The sequence below is a fragment of the Chiloscyllium plagiosum genome, chromosome 21 (assembly GCF_004010195.1).
Source record: "Chiloscyllium plagiosum isolate BGI_BamShark_2017 chromosome 21, ASM401019v2, whole genome shotgun sequence".
NCBI lineage: Eukaryota > Metazoa > Chordata > Chondrichthyes > Orectolobiformes > Hemiscylliidae > Chiloscyllium > Chiloscyllium plagiosum.
The window spans coordinates 22,286,987-22,303,684 of NC_057730.1; the positions used below are offsets into that span (position 1 = coordinate 22,286,987).

Below are 16,698 nucleotides of genomic sequence, written 5' to 3' on the forward strand. Positions count from 1 at the left end.
AGGCATTGGATAGGTACATGGATGGGTGCTTAAGCTAGGACAAATGTTCGGCACAATATCGTGGGCCGAAGGGCCTGTTCTGTGCCATATTGTTCTATGTTCTATAATCTGACTGAAGTGAGAATCATAGAATCCTTGCTTGCTGTTCTTAACTGTCGGGGGGGGGGGGGTTGGAGGGAAAAACTTAATCTTATGAATTTCAGAATATTTTAAGTTCCAGACCATCAAATTCCAATTTTAAAATTCTTATTCTTGTTTTAAAATCTCTATGACTTTACCTGTCCTCTAGCCTTGTGCCCAGCTTCTCATCTGCTTCCCTGGTTCTGGCTATTTGTACACTTGCAATTTTAATCTCCCCACCACTAGCTTCAGGTGACTGGCTCAAAGCACAATTTTTCTTCACAAACCTCTGTCACCCTAACTTTCATTTTAAGTTATTGCTTAAGACCTATGGTGTAATCCAAGCATTTTTCTCACCTGTCTAATATTTATGTTTGGTGACACATTTTATTTGATAGAATTCCTGTGAAGCAGTTTGCTGCATTGTAATGAGAAAAATTTAACAAAATGATCCATTTGACTGGCTTGAAACCATTTTAATGCTGATCAGTAATTTACAGGAATTTTATTGCAGTTTACCAGCGCCTAGCATGAAGTCAGATTGGAGCACCATTGAAGGAATTTAAGAAAACTCTCAATAATGGAAATATGTTTCTAGCTTTAAAATGTGAAATGGAAACACTGTCACTGGAGGTAGTTATTGTTTTGGCTGATTCATCAGAAATATTTAAACATTGTACATGTTCTTGATAGTGCAACTTTCCCACTCCACCAGCTCATTGCGATGGAACCATAGGCTAATTTCCTTCTTTGCCACTTCAACCGAGTCACTGGCGTGGATGGCATTTCTGTGAGGAAGGACAGCAGAATCAGATTATTGCAAAGTAGTGTGTTGAGTCTTAGTGGCTGAAGTTATGCAAAGTTAGAAGACACATTGGAGAGATAAGAGTCATACAGCATGGAAATGGATCCTCTGGTCCAAGTAGTCCATGATGACCATACCCTTCCAAACATTTCTTATTCATGTGCTTATGCATCTTTTAAACATTGTAAATGTACCCCACATCCACCACTTCCTCGAAGTTCAATCACACACATGAACCACCCTATGTGTATAAAAATAATCTTTCTCCTCTCACCTTAAAAACATGCCCTGAGTCTTAAAATCTCCCATAAGACACGAGCAGAAATTAGGCCATTTGGCCCATTGAGTCTGCTCTGGCATTCCATCATGGTTGATAAGTTTCTCAACCTCATTCTCCTGCTTTCTCCCCTTAACCTTTGATCCCCATGACAATCAAGAACCTATTTCAATCTTAAACATAATCAACAACTTGGCCTTTACAGCCTTCTGTGGCAATGAATTCCATAGATCCACCATTCTCTGGCTGAAGAAGTTTCTCCTCATCTCTCTGTTCCAAAGGGTCTTCCATTAGGCTAAGGCGGTGCCCTCAGGTCTTAGTCTCTCTTGCTAATGGAAACATTTTCCCAATGTCTGCTGTATTCAGGCCTTTCAGTATTCTGTAAGTTTCAACTATATCCCCCCTCATCCTTCTAAACTCCATCAAGCATAGACACAGAGTCCTCAAACATTCCTCATATTAAGCCTAACATTCTTGTGAACTTCCTCTGGACCCATTCCAGGGCCAATACATCCTTCCTGAGGTGTGGGGCCCAAATTTCCTCTCACTATTCCCAATGTGGTATGACTAGAGTGGCAGAGCTACATCCCTGCACTTAACTACTGACTCAACCTGCAAGTTAAGAGAATCCTGCGACTTAAATCCCTTTATACTTGAGATTTCTGAATTTTCTCTCTATTTAGAAAATAGTCTCTGCCTCTATTCTTCCTACCAAAGTCCATGACCTCACACTTTGCCACATTATTATCCCATCTGCCAGTCTGCCCACTCATAACTTTTCTAAATCCAACTGCAGCCTCCTCAATACTACCTGTCCTTCCACCTAACTTTGTATGACCTTCAAACTTAGCCAGAATGCCTTGAGTTCCTTCATCTCAATCATTAATGCATAAAGTTAAAAGTTGTCCCAACACTGACCCTTGCGAAACACCATTGACTGAAAAGGATCCTTTTATCTCCACTTTCTGCCAGAAAGCCAATCTTCTATCCATACTAGTACCTTGTCTCGAACATTGTGGGGTCTTATCTTACTCAGCAGCCTCCTGTGCAGCATCTTGTCAAAGGCCTTCTGAAAGTCTAGGTAAGTAACATCCATTGGCTCTCCTTGGTCTAACCTGCTTGTTACCTCCTCGCAGATTTGTCAGGTATGACTCCCTTGATTAAACTATGCTGACTTTGCCCTATTTTACCATGCATTTCCAAGTATTCAGAAATCTCATCCTTCACAATGGATTCCAAAATCTTACAGGCAGCTAAGGTCAGGCTAATTGGCCTGTAATTTCCTGCCTTGCTTCACTCCCTTAAACAGGGAGGTTACTTTAGCAATTTTCCAGTCCTCGGAGGCCTTCCCTGACTCCAGTGATTCCTGAAAGATACCACTAATGCCTCAATTATCTCTTCAGCTATCTCCTTCAGAACCCATGGGTGTAGTCCATCTGGTCTAGGTGATTTATCCACTTTCAAACCTTTGTTTTTCTTGCACCTTCTCTGTGTTGCTGACAGCCACATTCACCTCTGGCCCCAACTCCAGAATGTTTGGGATATTACTCAGGTCTTCCACCATGAATACTAATGCAAAGTTCCTCTGCCATTTCTCTGTTCCCCATTACTACTCCAGCAGCCGAATGTCCCCTTTTGCCTTCTACATTGCAAAAATTTCTTTAGCTATCATCTTTTATCTTACAGCCCAATGTAATTTTCTCCCTCCCTTTTTTTTTAAGTTGTCCTCTGTTGGTCGTTGTAGGCTTCTCACTGCCCTTCACTACATTATGTGCTTTCTCTTTTGCACTGTCCCTGACTTCCCTGGTCAGCTGTGGTTGCCTCATGCTCCCTTTAATATGCTTTTTCCTGGGAATGCATTTTTGCTGTCTCCAAGATTACTCCCAGAAACTCCTGCTGTTGCTGTTCCTGTTCCACTATCTTTCCTGCTACGCTCCTCACCCAGTCACTTTTGGTCAGCTCCTCCCTCATGCCTCTGCAGTTGCTTTTATTCAACTGTAATACAGTTACATCTGATTCCAACTTCTCCCTCTCAAATTCACCCTTTATAGAGATTTATAAAATCATGATAAAGTCACCTTTCTACCTCTGCTCCAGTGAAAAAAAGTCCCAGCATCTCCTTATAACTCAAACCCTGTATTTCCAGAATCATCCTGGTAAATCTCTTCTGAACCCTTTCCAGGTCTATTAATATCCTTGCTACTCCAGAGGACACCTCACCAACATCATGTAAACTTAATGTTATGTCCCAACTCTGTTACTCAAGATCTGAGCAATGAAGGTAAGTGTGCTGAATGCCCTTCTTAAACGCCCTATCTAAATGCGATGTAAACTTCAAAGAGTTATTCCCTGTACCCCTCGGTGTCTCTGTTCTATAACACTACACAAAAGTCCTACTTTTAATTGTTCAAGTCTGGTCTTTGTTTGTTTTACCAAAATGCAATACCTCGCATTTATCCAAATTAAATCTCATCTGTTTTATATGCCATTGACCTAATTGATCAAGATTTCTCTGTAATCTTCGATAACCTTCTTCACTGTCTATTATACCACCAATCATCCACAAACTTACTAACCATATTCTTAACTAATTCATTTATATAAAATTACAAACAAAAATGCATCTGTGATCGCTGGTCACAGGCCTCCAGTTTTTTGATTTTGTTCTAATGTTGCTGATACTTAGTACTGAATAGTCGAGGAGCTTCACTTTAAAGGCAAGCCATAGAGTACAATTAATATTGTGTTTCTCAGGAAATGGAGGAGTTCGAGATTGCATCATACTCCTAGTGGAAATTCAGTCATCTGCCATCCACCAGCTATGACTTCCAACCAGAGACCCAAGACCTAGTTTTTATTAAAGGAGATTATAGGATTGGAAACTCAGATCAGGGACAATTGAGGTGTACAAGTAGCCTTATTCAACCAAAATATTTTTAGAAGAGCACAGGAATTATTGTGATGTGAATCTGATAAAGCCCTTTGACCCAATGGGCTACATTTTGGAATTATGGCCTTTATTGCTAGGAGCTTGGAGTTTTAAAATATAGGGAAGTCTTGTTACAACTGTCAAGCTGTTAGTCAATCAGCATCTTGAGTATTGTGTACAGTTCTGGTCCCAATTTCCATTAATGGGAAAGCTCAAATTTGGGGACAGTTTAAAATAAGACCTCTCATTTAAACTGAAAACAAAAAAATGCTGGAAATCGCAGCATTTGAAGAGTAAGAGTAAGCCAGACTCTATGTTAGCTTGCTGTCTTTCCACGGATGTTACCTGACCCACTGATTTCCATGACACATTTTTCGTAAGATCCCAGCATCTACAGTAATTTGCTCCTACCACACATTTAAAACTGAAAAGCAAATAAATTTCTTCTAAGAGTAGTGAATATCTAGAATTCTATACCTCAAGGAATTGTGGAGGTTAGATCACAAAGCATTTAAAGAGGAGGGAGACAGACTTTTGAAATATTAGGAGCTGGCAAAAGAGGCGTTGAGAGAGATCAGCTATGATTACAGAGAAATATGGGGTAGGATTGAGGGGTTGAATGGCCTGCTTATGTTCTTGTGCATTAGTTTTAATCTTTCAGAATTATAGATTCCAGAAAGGCCCTATATAATAGACATAGTCCTGCTGTTCAGCAAAGGAAACAGAAACAGGACAGTTAAATCAGATGTTGATTGTAGAAAAAATGCTGGAGTTTATTAATAACATTACAATATGTTTGCAAAATCACAATATGATTAGAAACAACAGTTAATGGAACGGTTACATTTGACAAATATATTAAGAATTGTTTGGGGTTGTTATTGAAGACACAATGGAGGATTTAGTATCCTTAGATGTTTTTTTTTGGAAGGCATTTAATAAAGTGCCGCACAACATGTATTACACAAGATAAGGGTTCATGGGAGTGACATGGACAGAATTAGTATGCCAAGGAAATGTGAGTAATGGTAAATGGATCATTTTTTAGGATATTATGCTGTAACTATTTTTATCAGTACATTTGATACCGGGGGCTCTTGTTATGCAATAATATCTTTATACCAGGAAGTCTGGGCTCAAGTCTCACCTGATCAGGAGGTGTGTGATAACATCTCTGAACAGATTGATTAGAAAATAGATTTTTTCCCCCCACAATTGACATCACTCATTAAGATGAGGGGATAGAGTAAAATGATCCAAGTTTTCTGAAGATATAAAGAAAGGATATGAAGTGAGCTGGGAGGAGGATATAAGGTGGTTGCAAAGGGAATACAGACTGGTTAACTGATTAGGTAGATGGTTGAAAATGGAAGTTCATTTGGGGAAAGTATTAAATTATGCACTTGGGCACGATTAATGGAGAAAGCTGGAAATCGTTTATCCTTGTAACCAATAAATGGTTGAATCGGTGTCCTTGTAAATGAACCACAGAAAATTAACAAGCAGGTAGAGCAAGGATTTAAGGTGGCAAAAGGTTCACTGATATTTTATTGCAGGAACAAGGAAAAGGAACTCTCCAATTTCATACAGCTAGAGTAATTTTGGTCTCCCTGCCATAACATACAAGACTATTGTAAGAGGGATGAACATGAGCAGATTATCCTGAAGAGTGATTGAGCTGAATGAATCTGTAATCTCTGGCATTTAGAAGGACAAGAAAATGACGCTTTTAAAAGACAAATAAAACATCTGTCAAGTTTTATTAAAGAGGAAGTGAGTATTGGCAGTAAAGCTGGTATGTGACATTATTCTTTTTTGCCCTCGGAGAAGTTAGAGGAGAGCTGTTGCCTTGGATACAATTAAAGAGACTTCCTCCTCAGATATTTATCTCAAAAATATTGCTCAAGTCACATGTATACCACAGTTTAAGGACAGCAAATTTCATTCTTTTACAAGAACATGAATGAAGCAGATGCAGTTTTATAATAGTTCAGAAGCTTATGATCACTGTTACTGATGTTCGTTTTGTTTCTTAAATCTGGAATAAAAAAATCAAACATCGCATTTGAAAAGGTGGGATATGAACTTCTGTTTTTGACTCAAGGTGAGATTTGATCCGATGTCCCCAGAACATTTGCTGGGGTTCTGGATTACTAGTCCAGTAGCAAACAGCATGCAACCCTACCTATAGACAGAATATAGCTGGGCTATTTTCCACTTTATACCATCAATATTTTTAAAAAAAATTGCTGGAAATACTCAAACTCTGGCAGCATATTGAAAATGTGGATGTTCATAATGTTATTTAGTTGTCCATTCCTTTCATCATTGGATGAGGCAGAACCACAGAGCTTCAATCCAATCTGCTGGTTGTGGATTGTTTCTTCTGTTCAGCATGCACATAATTCTGTAATCTGTATCTTCAGAAGCACACATTTATTAATATCTGGTGCAACACTTTCTACATTCCTCATTAAAATGAAGTCATCTGGATTGATAGTAATGATTAGAGTGAGAGATGAGGTTAAAGATCATAGTGGAATACAATTCTTTTGTGTTGAGAGAGGCTGCTTCCCCTGCTGTAAGGTCCAGAAATAGGGGTCGTGGTCTCAAAGCAGGGGTCAGTCATTTAGGACAGAGGGAAGGAGAATTTTCTCTGATTTTTTTTTGAAGAATTCTACACTCCAGAGAGACGTAGATTGTCAATTATATTCAAGATTAAGACTGATTGTGTTTCCCTTAGTTTTTGGGAACTGAGTTGAATTAGAGAATTAACCATGATTACTCTGAATGATGGAGCAGTCTCAAAACTGCTACTATTTAGATACTGATCACAGTGAGCGTGAATAATTTCCTCTATTCAGCTATTTCTACCAAAACAGCTTTAAACAGATTTCAATACCAATTAGTTGGATAATGAAATCAGTGTTCTTACTACATGTCCCTAATAGGAGATTTGTGGTGAGTGGGGTTCGCTGATTTTGTGAACATGGGTAATCCAGCTAAGATCAAACTCTTACTTTCATCTCTGGCACACTAATTCAGTGAAAGATTTTTACAGTGAGTGGTTTATCCAATCCGACCCTACCTGCTTATGTGTACACACAAGTCTCCTCTCACAGTTCCTGGTTGAGCCAAGGCAGGATCAGTATCACCCACCATCATACGGGATATACGCACTACATCACAACCTTCCCAAACCTGCAAGACAAGAGCATTATTAACTGCAGACAACAAGGCAGGAGGTTCAAGCTTCATTTACCATTTGGATGCACAGCTGATATGATGCTTCAACACTAAGGAACAGAAAAAGTGCAAGAGGTTTAGTAAAAGATGGAGAAATGGGCAAGATTTACTGTGCCACTTTCCTCCACATAGCAACAAACAAGAGTCCTCATATATCCAGTCAGAGAAGGTAGTTGAGGGGTTAGTTGGTTGGGGGAAGAACAGAGAGAGAGGGAGAGAGATAACAACGTACATGGTGGCATATCCATCACCTTTGCTGCCAAAGTTGAGAGAGGTGATAGAGATGCCACCGTGTACATTATCATCTCTCTCTCTCTCATATATTGTCCTTCTGCATTAGAATCTCAGATTCAGAAGTTAACTCCTTCAATAAAAGTAAACAATGCTGCATTACTGTTTCTTGCCATTTCTTACCATAAGAATGATGGGTCCCGAACTCATGTATTGAATCAATGCAGAATAAAAAGGCTTCTCCTGCAGATCATGATAATGCTTCAAAAGCACATCTCGAGAGGGCTGAAACAAAGTAATTGAATGTGTTAGTCAAACACACTAAGTCTACAGCAGCCCTGAACATGCATCTTCTAACTTGATATTTTACTTTTCCAGTGACTGAGTCTGTAGACCTACCAGAACAACAAAACGCCACATACACGCACAAATAAAGTGGCACCGGAATGAGGGGCTCAACCAGGGCACAGAGTGCACCATGTAGCCAGAGGCTGGCATCTGGACTCAATGTTAAACCAAAAAGATGATAAAAGATCCAACAACATAACCTGTAACAATATCAAAAATATTAGATGGCTGTAATCTCAGGGAAAGATTGCAATTTAATTCTTGCATGGGCTGTGGATATTTCTGGCAAGATCAGCTATTATTGCTTGCTCATCCCTAATTTTCATTGAGAAAGTGATGCCATGTTAACATCTTGGACACTGTCATTCACATGGTATAGCCACATACTTTAGGAAAAGAGTTTCTCCCGGATTTTGCTCTGACAACAATGCATGAGTGTTGATATAGTTCCAATGTTTGGCTGTTATGTGGCCTGCAGGAGAATGAAACCAATGATCCTGCTACACTTGTCATCGAGGTTAGCGAGCTCCAATTATTTTAAGCACACAGTTACTTTGAATTTAAGTGCAACGCTGTAATTATCCTACAGAAAATACAGAATGAACAGATTTTAGCGCTTTATGTGCAAAACCTTAATATTTCATTTTGTCCTCTACTCACCACGCCTCAGTGTGACACGTGTGACTAAAATGCACTGACAGATAATGTGATGTCTAGATTGTAATGAGACTGCCAGCCAATGGTGGGGCGACACGGTAGCTCAGTAGTTAGCACTGTTGCCTCAGAGCACCAGGGACCTGGGTTCGATTCCAGGCTCCGGCAATTGTCTGTGTGGAGTTTACACATTCTCCCCCCACAATCCAAAAGATGCTAAATTGTCCATAGTACTAGGTGCATTAGGCAGGGGTAAACATAGGGTCGGGGTGGGTTACTCTTCGGAGGGTCGGTGTGGACTTGTTGGACCAAAGGGCCTGTTTCCATACTGTAAGGAGTCTAATCTAAAATCCCTGTTTTGAGAGAGACAGGTCTGATACTTGGACTTGATTATCTTCATTTGGGAGAACACTGTCTCAAGATATGTGGAGTCAAAGAAAGCAAGCTTTCATTTTACACGCACAGGATGACAGAAGTGGGTATTTCCCCACTGTTTTGAGTCTCAAAAATTGGTGCCTCTTGATCTTTTGCAGATTAATAATCTTAATATCAACTCCACTGCTTTCTAAAGTCAAACATCTGATGGAATTTGGTAACCAATCCAATGTCAACTTAAACAAATGGATTTGAGACAAATATAATTTGTTCCATCACATCTAATTCCAGAAATTGAATCCGTCCAAATTTAAATGTGCATAGAAGTTCCCTGCACGGAACCATTTTTCTCTGACATTTTATCTAGACTTTGTGTCATTTACCACTGCACCAGAAAACATTATGGACTTTCCTCATGCAATGCAAATTAGGATCATAAACTCAATTTGAGAGAGAGCCCTTCAGCACTGCTTGTTTAAATCTTTACTTGAACACTTTCGTTCAAAGCATGCTGTCCAAAGGAAAACAATGTTTGAATTTACAGTGGATCAGTGTGTCGTTCCAAATTCCCCTTCTTACTCAGCAGTATAACTTGGTAACATTTCCAAGGCAAATGCTCTCATCTTCTATAGTTGTGAACAGAAATTCATTTTCTCATTCTATGTGGAAGGTGTACATTTTTAGTTTCTTTAGATGGTCCAGGTTTATCACTCATTATTATTACTTCACCTTGAGGTGTGTAACATCACACTGGTTATACTGCAATGGATCCCCGCATCTAGAACATCCAAAATGTTGCTGAGTGCTTTCAAGCTAAGAGGCACAGGAGATCACTTCTATGGTCGCAATTTTGTTTTCCCCCAGGACCCTTGGTTAGCTTGATATTAAATGTGGGACGTGGTTGCATTCCCCGTAATGTTTTTTGTCCTGAAAAGACCTATTAGACAAGCAATGAGGAAAGAAAAATGCAGATCTACAGCAAACAGGTGGAAGAGTGGGACTAGCCGAGCAGCTCTTGGACAGTGTCTACAAGAACACGAGCTGAAAAGTTTCCTATGTTTTCAATACCGTAAATATACTGGCTTCACACATCAGTTCCTAAGATACTTCTACTCACTTACTTATATTGCCATCACAAAAATGTAGTCCGTAATGATACCCCACTGGATCAAACTGAAACATGATGCAACAAGCTGGCAAAGCCTGTTAATAGCATTCATTCTCTCTAGCTGCATGACCCCCAGAAGCAAAAGTTACAGGGCAGCATGAGTGGAGATGCCCATGGTGAAAGAACGCAGGTATGTAGTAAAATTGACCGTCAGACCCTGATTGACAGTCAATAACGATCTATACATCAGAGACCATGGCTCTAGGTTAAAGTGTTCATGGGCTTTGGAAGGGGCTGTTGAATTAGTCTTGGCAAGTTCCTGCAGCACATTCTGTACATGCACACCCTGCTGCCACTGTGCTTGTGGTACAGGCAATGAATATTTAAGTTGGAGGAGTATCCACAAGTGCACTGCTTTGTCCTGGATAGTGTTGAGCTTCTTGGGTGTTGAGTCTGCACTCACTGAAACAATTGAAGAGTATTTCATCACACTCCTGACTTTTGTGGGTGGTGGACAGGATTTGAGGACTCAGGACAGGAATTACTCGTTACAGAATTTCCAACCTCTAATCAACTCTTGCAGTCACGGTATTTAAATTGTTTACATTTTCCACGTTGTTGGGTAGATGTTGGTGTTGCAGTTGTACTAGAACTACTTGACTATGCCAGTTCTAGAGCACAGGTTTTCGGTATTATTGCTGGGATATCTTCAATGTCCATAAATTCAGCAGTATCCAGTGTTTTCAGCTGTTTCTTGATATCACATGGAGTGTCCACTTGGCACTTCTGGATCAATATGATTGCAATTACATCTGCTTTGCAATTTGCATCAAAATGCTGGGCTCCACCATCAGTGAAGATGAGAATATCTACAGAGCCTTCTGCTGCAGTTAGTTTAATTGCCCACAAGATTACAGAGCATTGATATTATCCATTGGCATAAGACTATATTTGTATCCTTTAATACTGCTTCAGCTATTTGGTTTACAAAGTAGTTCCATGTTATAGCTTCACCAGTTTAACAACTCATTTTTAAGAATGCCTGGTGCTGCTCCTACCTAGCAGGCCCTCTTGCACACTTCATTGAACCAGGGTTAACCTCTTGGCTTGATAATGATGGAGAGTGAAAGATGTTCTGGGCCATGAGGTTACAGGTGTTGTTGAATTGAATTCTGCTGACAGTGCATTGCCACACATGCCTAGTTGCTACATTTGTTCTGAATATATCTTATTTAATATAATGGTAACATAATACAAAATTATGCTCAGTGTGGTGACAAGAACTGGTCTTCATAAATGATTCCTACCTTATTATGGACAAATGCACCTATTACAGATCGATTTGAGAGATCATGGTGTCATAGGATTTTCCCTTTGCTTGTTCCCTCATCACCTGCGGCAGACCACGCCTGGCAGATATGTCCTTAAGAACTCCATCAGCTCAGTCAGAATTGGTGTGATTGAGGTATTCTTGATGGACAGTGAAGACTCCCACTCAATATATTTTTGCCCTTGCCAACTCCAACATGAAAGAATACTGATTCAATAGCCAAGAAACAGTGATAGATGATAACCAGCAGAAAACTTAAGGGTCAGAGTCTGACCTGACACCACGGGACATAATGGTGCTGGGAGTCTATGCTGAGGACCTCATGACAACTCCAACCTAACTGTACACAATCATGCCACCAACTCTGGCAGACTTAATCTATTAGTCAGCCCTTATTGTACCTGCACAAGTTTTAGCCCCATAAGCTGGAATCCCCTCTTCTCAAACCGTTGGATGATTTCTCCAACAAGCCGCCTTTGGACTCCATCAGGTTTCACAGCCACCAGTGTTTGCTCATGAATCTCAATCCCTGTAAGAAGAGGAAAAAGATTAGAAATTGGTATGATTAGATTAGATTCCCTACAGTGTGGAAACAGGCCCTTCGGCCCAACCAGTCCACACCGACCCTCCGAAGAGAGACCCACCCAGACCCATTTCCCTCTGACTAATGCACCTAACACTACAGGCAATTTAGCATGGCCAATTCACCTGACCTGACATCTTTGGACTGTGGGAGGAAACCGGAGCACCCGGAGAAAACCCACGCAGACACGGGGAGAATATGCAAACTCCACACAGACAGTCACCCGAGGCTGGAATCAAACCTGGGACACTGGTGCTGTGAGGCAGCAATGCTAACTACTGAGCCACCATGCCACATTTATATCTAAGCCAAGTGCACTCCATTCCACCTTCCCTTTCCTCCCTATCCACCTCCCCATAATCCCCTTCACCTCTTTCCATCGTTCCCCACACCACCTTCCTCCTTTTTCTCCACCAACCCCAATTCCCTCAACCACCTTCTCCTCCCTCCCCTCAAAAACACACACACATTCTTAGGAGGGATGTATCGGTCAGTGAGAAGCTTGTTACTTAAAAGTTTGGGTTCTTTCATTATTATATTTAAAAAGATCTCATTGGAATTTCTTTTGAGTGTTAAAAGATCATGAAACCAAAGCAGCCGTGATAACAGAATGTCAGAAGAGTCTCATAGGCCTGAATCACTGCTTCTTGTATATTTATAGGCAACACACATTCTTTAATAACAGCTTAAACAGGGAATGCCAATGAATAAATATGGCTACTTTCAGTATGATGTATTTTAAAACAGCTGTATACATAGTAAAGTCACAAAAGAAACAACATTGATGAGGCTGGTCAGTGCACTTTATTGCTCAAAATCTCAGGTACAAAGCCTTTCAAGAAGTAGAAAGGTCCATTGTAAAGAGTATTACAGTGCTTTACAGAATTCCATCAGAACATATATACCACTAATACTGAACTCGCCCATTGGAAAGCACTGACTAGTACAGATGCTCTTATGACAACACTGCTTACATCGCAGGCACTAATTTGATTTGAAGATCTCTTACCATGTATAAAATGCACTTTTACATGCAGATGCTTAAACATCTATCAGCAGTAAGGGGTTAAAAAACTTGCAACTTTTCAAATTTACACTAACATTTGGAGGGGTTCAATTGCAAGAACAAAATATATTATCCATTCAAGCAACCATGAAACAGTGGCTTCCTTCACAACTACATCTGTATTTGTCTATTTATAAATCTGTCACAAGCCAGTAAGCTAGATTAAGTGCTGTTCAAATAAAGCAAGCAATTTATGCCGAGCCTCAATATGAATTGCTTGTACTGAAGGGCAATAGGTGTTATTTATTTAACAGATCAGATACAAAGTCAGCTCTGAATTTGAGTAGATTAGATAACTGATTTAAATTGCTAACAACAGCATTTAAAAAAGGTGTCTCTATCTCTGATCCAGAGACCTGCTCTAGAGATGTGTAATAATATCCCTAAACAGGTCAATTTAAAAAAGCCTTTAAAAAATAAATTTTCCAAATGCAGGCTTCACTGACATGACCAGCATTTATTGCCCGCCTCTAGGTGACCTTGAAAAGATGGTGGTGGCTTTCTTGAACCACTGCAGTCTGTATAGTGAAGGTGATCTCACAAAGTTATCAGGCTAAGTTCCAGGATTTTGAACACATGATCGCTAAGAGAGGAGGACAGTGTGCAACTTGGCACAGCAGTGTTTCATGCACCTGCTGTCCTTGCCCTTAGGTGACACAGAATGGATTTGGAAGGCTCTGCAAAAGGTTTTGTTCTGAAAGAGTGGTGTTTATGTTAGAGATTCATGTTGCCCTTTAGGCTATTCCTCCATGAAGATTGTGACAAATCTGGTTGTGGGATCACACACTTGCCTACCTCTGATTGACTTCCACGTAGCTCATAAGACTCGTCTGAAAGTCGAGATGTTGGAGCTACAGGCAGAACTCATCCATGCAAATAATGATAATAATACCAATGATATTATTTAGCCGTGGTGTTTACTGCATTGTAAAATGGGCTGGAAACCTGACTTGAAAGGAAGTAAACCATAAAAGGCCAGATGAAGGGTGACTTGAGCTCGGCTTTTGTTTGTACACACATCAATTCTAATCAATCGATTGGAATAGACAAATCACAATCAGAAGCTACCATTATATCGAACAGACTCTCCCAACCAGATCTAATGGAGTAGTTTTAGGTTGACAGTAATATTCTACAGCATTCAGACATGAACAGTTACAGTAATATCAACACTACACCAAGTTTAATTCATTTCAAAGAATGATAACATGGTGGGTCTCTTACTGAAAAGTAAAATTGACAATCTGGAAAGATTAGTTCAAACCCCACTACGACAATTTGAATTCAAAATACAATTGAATTAAATTAGTAATATTGTCTACGAAGCTACTTTTTATTTTTACAGGTCCTGTTCTTCAGGGAAGGAAACCTACTCTATTTGCCCAATTCTGGTCAATTACAAATGCCTCAGATAGCCTAACAAACCACTCAGCTGGAAGTTTACACTGCCTTCGCCATAAATGTGTATGAAGTGCTGACCTCATCAGCCACGTGCACATCCAATGAATGAACAAAAATTGAGAGAGAAGAAGAAGGGGCTATCATGATTCAATAGCTCAGTCTGTCAAGAGATTTTATTACACACCTTTGGAGCAGGTGGGACTTGAATCCAAGGCTCATGTCCCTACCTCCGAAGCAGAAGGCCCAGGTTCAAGTCTCACCTGCTCCAAAAGGTGTTTATTAACATCACTTGAACAGACTGACGAGAAAATATTTTTAGATTAATTTTGTTGACAGTTGTACATCATACGGTTAACTTGATGTAATTAACTTTGGCACCTTAATTTTTCATCCATGCTACTGAAGCTTATCAAATGTTGCAACTTCATTAAAACAATTCTCCTGATTAGTTAAACAAAAGAATTGTGTGTACTGGAGATCGGAAACATAAATTGCTGGAGAAACTCAGCAGGTCTGGCAGCATTAGTGGAGAGAAACAGTATCAACGTTTTGAGCCACGTGACTCTTTATCCGTTATCCAACAGTTTTCGCCCCTTGATTATTTGTACTCAAGTCTGGCTGTGTAGGGACATTATCGAGCGGTGGAGACCAACAGTACGTATCACCATTTCCCTCAAGGTAACCAGGTGTAGCAAGTTACAAATTAAACCAGGCTGGAGGTGCCACAATTCTTTGCAATGCAGCTAAAAGAACAGTTAGTTTAGACAGTAACAAACGAAAGCATTTGATATCCTATCGATAAATAAGATACTTTTTAGAAAATATTTGTTTCAATGCCAAGGGTTCACAATAATGAATCAGTTGTGTAAGCACGCAAATTTGAAATCTATTTAATTATATTTACTTGAATGAAGTTAAACTTTAATTGAAATAAATTCTGAAACGAAATCAAATCTGTTTGAACAGAAGGACGTGTTGCCATTAGGTTCAAGACAAATTACTGTAGTCACAGTCATGATACTGTTAGAACTCGTGAGCAATTTGCCCAAAAGAACGCAGCCACTCTGTGGACTGCTCTCCCATCAACCAGGAATTTTCAACTACAAATCAACTTAAAGACTTATTTTTTATCATCCCTAATGAACTAATTTCAATCACTCAACCCAAGGTCACACGAAAAGAAATAACTTTATGCAGGAATCATATTCTCGGACGTGCCTCGCTAGGAAACTCAAAAATCATCTCACCCGCGTCCTGCTGAGCTCAGAATAAATAAATAAACCCAGTAACTAACTGACTGACATACTTAGGAACTGGCACAGAAACAGATGCAAAATAACATTAAAATATTCTTATTGTCACAGCAACCTCCATACCAGTTGCACGAATATGAATCAACTTACCAACAATAATTTGGCCTCGACATTACAACGAGCGGTTACGGAGCCATAAGGTCTTTGTTTCCAAACTCGCGGCGGAAAGTTTGGCGCAAGGGCCCGGTACCTACCCGCTGAGTAGAAACGGATTCCAACGGCGGCCCAGGCCAGCCTGGGGGTCTCTACAAGCGGAGGAAAGCCGCGAACTATCCCCCCTTTTAGCCACCGCCTCAGTCCCCGCAGCAACATCACTCCGGGAGCCGGGAGCCGCTTCCTCCGCCTCAGTCCCACAGCCCGGACGCGGAACTCGGCATCTGTCTGTAACACACCCCTCCACCAATCCCAGCCCAGCAGAACAGCACCAATTAAAGCCCAGCATCAGTTCCCTCCACCAATAGCGTTCTGAATCTTCTGCACCTTAAACTATTGACTAAACTTGTCCTCATGAGATGGGACAAGCACTGCTCGGCTACAGGAAGGTTCAATGCTGTCAGGGGTAATATTGCAATATGGGACCATGTTTTAGATAAAAGTATTTTCTTCTCAGAAGCAAGACGCAATTAAAAGAGCACAACATTCTTCCTATAATTTGATCGTTGTACTTCCCTTACCCACCAAACCAGTTTATGTATTCACTCTCTCTTGCTTAGTTATCGAACTTTGAAGTGAACAATTTGGCCTCCATGCAGGAGATGGAAGAGCACAGCAAGCCTGGCAGCATCAGGAAGTAGACAAGTCAACGTTTCCAGGGTAACCCTTCTTCAGGACTAGGTGTAAGGAGAGCTGCAGCTAAAAGGGGAAGGGATGGTGAGGTAGGATAGGTGAGCACAGGTAGAGGGTTCGATCAGA

At 40.4% G+C, this 16,698-nt stretch overlaps 1 protein-coding gene across 2 annotated transcripts; it reads right to left on the bottom strand.

Annotated features, from left to right (window-relative positions):
* Positions 1 to 571: 571 nt before the first annotated feature.
* On the bottom strand, positions 572 to 16,194 carry LOC122560642 (nucleoside diphosphate kinase A-like). Of its 2 annotated transcripts, none has more exons than XM_043711502.1 (5): positions 15,981 to 16,189; positions 11,825 to 11,952; positions 7,792 to 7,893; positions 7,220 to 7,332; positions 572 to 908 (listed from the first exon to the last, which is right to left on the bottom strand). In XM_043711502.1, the coding sequence occupies exons 1-5, from the start codon at positions 16,096 to 16,098 to the stop codon at positions 788 to 790; spliced, it is 582 nt and encodes a 193-aa protein (XP_043567437.1). In that variant the 5' UTR covers positions 16,099 to 16,189; the 3' UTR covers positions 572 to 787. The 2 variants fall into 2 exon arrangements, with proteins under 2 accessions (XP_043567437.1, XP_043567438.1); XM_043711503.1 differs by lacking the exon at positions 572 to 908 and adding an exon at positions 5,853 to 6,551 and having other exon boundaries at positions 15,981 to 16,194.
* Positions 16,195 to 16,698: the final 504 nt, after the last annotated feature.